The sequence below is a fragment of the Arachis ipaensis genome, chromosome B6, assembly GCF_059453495.1.
Source record: "Arachis ipaensis isolate K30076 ecotype BB chromosome B6, ASM5945349v1, whole genome shotgun sequence".
In the NCBI taxonomy this organism is placed as follows: Eukaryota; Viridiplantae; Streptophyta; class Magnoliopsida; order Fabales; family Fabaceae; genus Arachis; species Arachis ipaensis.
This window is the reverse complement of record NC_142441.1, coordinates 9831367-9837991: the sequence shown is the minus strand read 5'-3', so window position 1 is coordinate 9837991 and position 6625 is coordinate 9831367. Positions and strand designations below refer to the sequence as shown.

The window sequence follows — 6625 nt, the reverse complement described above, 5'->3', positions numbered from 1 at the left end:
TTATGTCGAATACAAGATTAAAAATAAACTCAAATCAGCTATTAAAGTTAATTATTAATATAAAAATATACAATAATTAATTTTAATGTATAAATAATATTTAAATAAAATATTTATATAGTGTCAGAAATGTTAAACATTAAACAAGTCTTAACGCCGCCGTATTCTAAATAATTAAACATATATAGTTATAGTGCTTGCCTGCTTGGGGTTGCTTCAAAAGTGGCAGGTAGATTGCGGTGGTGGTTAATTTTTCCTTAGACACTTAAATCCACTCGATTATATATCCCTTTTCTTTGTAACTTTATTGAAATCTCACCACCCACGCTAATGCAATGCAACTTGCTTCATCATATTTTCCTCATTAAAAAAAGGAACAAACATAACTCAAAAAAATATCAAATCATCAATGGACCAATTAAGATAGTAGCTAGGTCAGTGTATTACATCATCAAGATGGCACAGTGCCACTTCTTCTCTCCATTTTATATATAATGTTCTCCATTCCGCAACAAAACCATTAACCAAGCCTCCATAACGGTTGTAACTTTCATTTCACCAAAATGGCTTCTCCATTTTCACTCCTCAATCTCATTAGCCTGTTGGTGTTGCTGTTTGTTCTGGGCTACACGGTAGAGTCACGTGACCCATTCGCGTGTGACCCAAACAACAGCAACACCAATGACTTGCCCTTCTGCAAGGCAAGTCTGCCTATAACGGAGAGGGTGAGGGACTTGATTGGGAGGCTGACGTTAGAGGAGAAGGTGGGGTTGCTGGTGGACAATGCGGCGGCGGTTCCGAGGCTTGGGATGAAAGGGTATGAGTGGTGGTCGGAGGCGCTTCATGGGGTGTCAAATGTGGGGCCCGGGACCAGGTTTGGTGGGGAGTTCCCTGGCGCCACCAGCTTCCCTCAAGTCATCACTACCGCCGCTTCCTTCAATGCCTCTTTGTGGGAGGCCATTGGACAGGTTACATCATTTCTTATTTCCCTCTAAATCATAACCATAGTCCTAAGTTTAGAATAAGACATGTAAGAAATTAATAAAACTTAGCTTAATTGCTTGAATTAGTCGGTTTTCCATGTATGAAAATGAATAAACATATATATATATAACACAACTTAATTATTAATTTTAATTTGATTCCTTTTATGTTATAGAACATATGTATACTATTGGCTAACTTCAAATATATAAGTTCTAGAGATTTCACATTTTTAGTTTGGTACATCAAGTTCCACATTAAAATAAGTAGATTTTTTACTATTTAATACATTAAAATTTACAATTTTGTGTATTATAGCTTGCATGTATCTTAAAAGTGTTCTTATAGTAAAGTTCATTTAAAAGAAAAAAGAATAGTGATAAACTGATAATATATACATATCTAAGTAGGAATAGATAAAATACCTAGGGACCCTTTTTTAATGCTATCTTCCCGAAGAAAGTGCCTCACTTTTGCTTTGTTTGTCCTTCTCTTCATCATATCACTGTTTTGTTTTTTAATGAAATTTTGGTAACTTGGTGAGTGTTGGGTGAGCTGGTGCAACAGTGGTTTACACTTCACAGTAGCAAATTGCAATAAAGTGTGTTACTTAAATGCATTAATAATTGAGCATCAATATAAAATACATGATAACTTATATATTTTTATCAAATAATCCTCATATTTTTTTTAACGAAGATAAAAAAATTATCAAAATAATTAATAAATATTAAATAAGATAAATTCTGATTATTTTTAACTAATATTTTTATTATTAAATATTTTCATTTTTTTAATCTATATTTCCCGCCCACATAAATGGTCAAGAACATTTCCGTATAGCAATGACAGTAGTCCAGCCATTCAAGAAACAGAGCACCTTTAAAACCTATGTCCTTGTTGACTATAAAATGTGTAACTCTGTGCCTGGAATTTTGCTCATCATTTATATCTAGTTTTACTATTCTGCTCATCATCATCAATGGGGCAAGAATAATTGCAAATCAGTGGCTCCAAATTCCATGATGACTCAGAAAATTAAAATATATAAAAAGGAAAAGAAATAGGATCTTGTTAACATGTAAAAATATATTCTTAATTAAAATCAATAGCTAAAAATACTAGAACACCTAATATCATAGTACATGAGAAATGCTTCCTATATGAGATGGTATTTTATTACTATATTAACCGAATCTTTCTCTCTTTAGATTTTGATTTGCTCAGTGATTGGTTCACCTCAACTTGCAATATCATTCATTGTCTTTATGGCATGTTTATTGAGTTGTCTCACTTCCCTTGAGCAACTTGCACATATCATGCCAGTCTAATAATGCACCAGCAGTCAGCACTCACAATTTTCTAAGTATATCAATAACTATAGCCATTAGCCAATAATAATAATAATAATAATAATAATAATAATAATAATAATAAAGTTTTGGATAAGGTATAAGTTAAATGTTCAAAAGTAAAAATAAAAAGAAAAATTGTGATCTTCTATGAGCATTATCCTAAAAAAAAATGTAATGCAAGAAAACTTTGTGAATGAGGTACTATACAAAAGCGTAATGTAAGATTATTTTTATATCCTTAATTAATGGGTAATGGTTGCGCAGGTTGTCTCGGACGAAGCAAGGGCAATGTATAACGGAGGAACAGGTGGACTAACATACTGGAGCCCCAACGTGAACATCTTTAGGGACCCTAGGTGGGGCCGTGGACAAGAAACTCCCGGTGAGGACCCTGTCTTAGCCGGTAGATATGCTGCTAGTTATGTGAGAGGCCTACAAGGAGCAGACGGTAACCGGTTGAAGGTCGCTGCTTGCTGCAAACACTTCACCGCGTATGATCTTGATAATTGGAACGGTGTGGATCGCTTCCACTTTAACGCAGAGGTCCGCATCATTTATTATTTTTTGTTTATTGATTATTATATTATGGTGCGGCACCTCCCTATCTTTACTATGTTACACGTGAATAGGTACGTGATTCTAAATTCAAGCATACTAGCTACATCAAAATTAATTATTAATATAAAAAATATACCAAAATATAAAATATATATTAAAAATAAGTTAAATATAAATATATAATAACTAATTTTAAAAATAGTATTTCTGTTTTGATTTTGTAAGTTTGTATCGGTGATTTATTGAACGAGTAACGCATGTGTGGTGCCTCATACTATACTAATGTTAACAAGTTGACATCGAAATTTATTTGCTATGGGAATTGTGGGAATCCTCTTAATGCTGATATTATAATTCAAGATTTGTATCATAACTTATGTTCCTTTTAACACTTTAGAAAGCCTTAGGAGTTGTGGGTCCATTATGTATTCCTTTTTCGTTATGCTGTTTGCGACTTTGGATTCTTGAATTCTGTTGATTTTATTAGTGGATAAGGATGGGTATGAGTCAGATGATTGGACTTGAGATAATATTGTATATATTCTTTCCCTATCCTTGCTTAGAGATTAATCAACTTGTAATTGATGATAACTTGATAATATATGCAGCATAACAAATTGACATGACTCAAATATAATTAGCGAATGTAGGATGTGTATTGTGTAGGTGAGCAAGCAGGACATAGAGGACACATTTGATGTGCCATTCAGGATGTGTGTGAAGGAAGGCAAAGTGGCGAGTGTGATGTGTTCTTACAATCAGGTGAATGGTGTCCCCACTTGCGCCGACCCCAATCTCCTCAAGAAAACGGTTCGTGCCCAATGGGGTCTTGATGGTTACATTGTATCTGATTGTGACTCTGTGGGAGTCTTCTATAGCAGCCAACACTATACTACAACGCCTGAAGAAGCTGCTGCCGATGCCATCAAAGCTGGTTTGGATTTGGATTGTGGTCCTTTCCTTGGGCTTCACACCCAGGATGCAGTCAAAAAGGGCTTGTTGGCTGAAGCCCATGTCAACGGTGCTCTAGCAAATATTCTTTCAGTCCAAATGAGGTTGGGAATGTTTGACGGAGAGCCATCGACCCAACCATATGGGAACCTGGGACCAAGAGATGTGTGCAGCCCGGCCCATCAACAACTCGCCCTTGAGGCCGCCACGCAAGGAATCGTACTCCTTAAGAATGATGGCCCATCTTTGCCTCTCTCCCCAAAGCGTCACCGAAACTTGGCTGTCATTGGGCCCAATTCTAATGTCACTGCCACAATGATCGGCAACTATGCGGGTATTGCTTGCGGGTACACAAGCCCCTTACAAGGAATAATGAGATATGCACAAGCAAATTATCATATGGGTTGTGACAAAGTCGCTTGTATTGATGACAAGCAAATTGGGCCGGCTATAGAAGCAGCCCGTCAAGCAGATGCAACTGTTTTAATAATGGGCCTGGACCAATCCATTGAGGCTGAAACCGTTGACAGGGCTGGCTTGCTTTTACCGGGCCACCAACAAGATCTCATTTCAAAAGTAGCAGCAGCCTCAGGAGGCCCAACAATTTTGGTGTTAATGTCCGGAGGGCCTGTGGACATCACTTTTGCGAAGAACGATCCTCGAGTTTCTGCCATCTTATGGGCCGGGTATCCGGGTCAAGCCGGTGGCGCCGCCATTGCGGATATCTTGTTTGGAAGTTCTAACCCAGGAGGTAAGCTGCCTATGACATGGTACCCACAAGAGTACCTTAGAAACTTGCCAATGACAAATATGGCAATGAGATCAAGCCCATCATACCCAGGAAGGACATACAGATTCTACAAGGGCCCAGTGGTGTACCCATTTGGACATGGGCTTACATACACCCATTTTGTTCATAGAGTAGCTAGTGCACCCAATTTGGTGTCAGTTCCGGTGGATGGACATCGCCGTACAAACAACACAAACTTGGGGAACAAGGCAATTAGAGTGACTCATGCACGGTGTGGGAAGCTCTCCATCACTATTCATGTGGACGTTAAAAATATGGGCTCAAGAGATGGCACTCACACAGTGTTAGTGTTCTCAGCTCCCCCTGCCGGGGGTGGTAATTGGGCTCCACAGAAGCAACTTGTGGGCTTTGAGAAAGTCCATGTCCCTGCACAGGCCCAAGAGCGAGTCCAAATCAAGATCCACGTGTGCAAGCTGCTTAGTGTAGTGGACAAGTCCGGGATTAGGAGAATCCCAATGGGGGAACATAGTCTTCATATTGGTGATGATGTTAAGCACTCAATTTCACTTCAAGCACAAGCACTTGGGATTATTAAGTCTTAAATCATTGTCTATTATTCATAGTGCAAAGGCAAACTGTTCATAGATTCATCCTTAAAGAATTGTATTCTAGAACTCTCTTCTCCTTTAGGATCTGGGGATTATCATTGTAATTGTAAGTTTGATTAAACACATTGGTATTTGGCAATAAGATATCCATGTTCTTGATACGAATCATATTGTTGCTGCAAGAACAAGTTACATGGACCTTGCTTCTGTTCCCTGCATATTATTACCATTATTTTCCTTTTTGCAACCAAACTTGAATGAAGTTGGATTAGTTATAGATTCGTGAAAGTGATTGTAGATGAGAGAACAATAAATGGAATAAGTTACAACTGTACAATCAATATTTATTTCCGGCAACAGAATAAAGCAGAGCATTATTTTTTGGGTTGAGAATGTTGTTACCACGCGCGAATACCAATAGATGCAATAATGCATACTTAAGTAAATATAAACAGTGAGTAGCAAAATTCAATGACTTGCATGCAACGATGACTATAACAACCTACCAGTTACCAGTACCAAGAAATAAATGGGCCTGCACGTTTGAATTGCCTTTTGACTTGGTGTAATAATATATATAGTACCAGTAGCTAAGTGGATATATACGAGTTGAATTCTTTTAATTTTGTTAACTATATAGCTAGGTGTAAGTGCATGCATTAATGTCCTGGATCGGCCGGCACAGAATGTTTACTTAATTGGATTTACTACTACAACAACTAGTAGAATAAATTAAAGTGATGCTTGACTTTGAATTCAAGTTTCTCTTTTCCAAAAATCTATACTTGAAGCTGGGTCGATCCATTGATATGTAAGTAGTAGTGTTAGTTGTTGTTGCGATGGATGGATGCATGGCCTTTTAATCCTTTCTTTCTTTCTTTCTTTCTTTCCCGTAAGCAAAAGGAATAAGGGGATAGATGACAGGGCAGAGGGCAAAGCAAGCAAAGTAGCTAGCTTGGTAGATAGATAAATCAGTGTGACAAGAAAGAGCTTTTCTTCTTTTTTCTATACCAAATTTGTTGTTACTCATCAGAGGGCTAATAATAAGCCTTTACCAAAGATAAAGAGAAGGTTCTTATTGATTAGGGTTAGGGGTATGTCAGTTTCATGAATGCATATGCCATGTGGCATATGAATCGAATCGTTCTCTTAATCTTCACGCTTACTTTAACACACTATACATGTTTCCAATTATTGGGGTCATATATATACGCCTCTCGTTAATCTCTTTTTGTTGTTCAATGACCGTAATTAAAAGCTAACACTTACATACATGCACTATTCAGCTTAATGCTATAAGGATATGTCTCCATTGAATTGAATCACGTGATGGCGACTATTATGGGATTCCATTTCCATGCATTATTAATTATTAATAATAATATATGTGGAAGTCTAATTTATGGGAATTGGGTCAG

The 6625-nt window shown here is 37.2% G+C and overlaps 1 protein-coding gene across 1 annotated transcript; it reads left to right on the top strand.

The window, feature by feature from the left end:
* The first annotated feature begins 301 nt into the window (after positions 1 to 301).
* LOC107646085 (putative beta-D-xylosidase 2) lies at positions 302 to 5372 on the top strand. Its single transcript, XM_016350275.3, has 3 exons — positions 302 to 968; positions 2604 to 2882; positions 3564 to 5372. The coding sequence occupies exons 1-3, from the start codon at positions 564 to 566 to the stop codon at positions 5199 to 5201; spliced, it is 2322 nt and encodes a 773-aa protein (XP_016205761.1). The 5' UTR covers positions 302 to 563; the 3' UTR covers positions 5202 to 5372.
* Positions 5373 to 6625: the final 1253 nt, after the last annotated feature.

What these genes read in the sequence shown, in the direction of transcription:
- LOC107646085 (XM_016350275.3), top strand. Translation starts at nt 564, where the DNA reads ATGGCTTCTCCATTTTCACTCCTCAATCTCATTAGCCTGTTGGTGTTG. An exon ending in TGTGGGAGGCCATTGGACAG is followed by an intron (nt 969 to 2,603) that starts GTTACATCATTT and finishes ATGGTTGCGCAG; the next exon opens with GTTGTCTCGGACGAAGCAAG. An exon ending in GCTTCCACTTTAACGCAGAG is followed by an intron (nt 2,883 to 3,563) that starts GTCCGCATCATT and finishes TGTATTGTGTAG; the next exon opens with GTGAGCAAGCAGGACATAGA.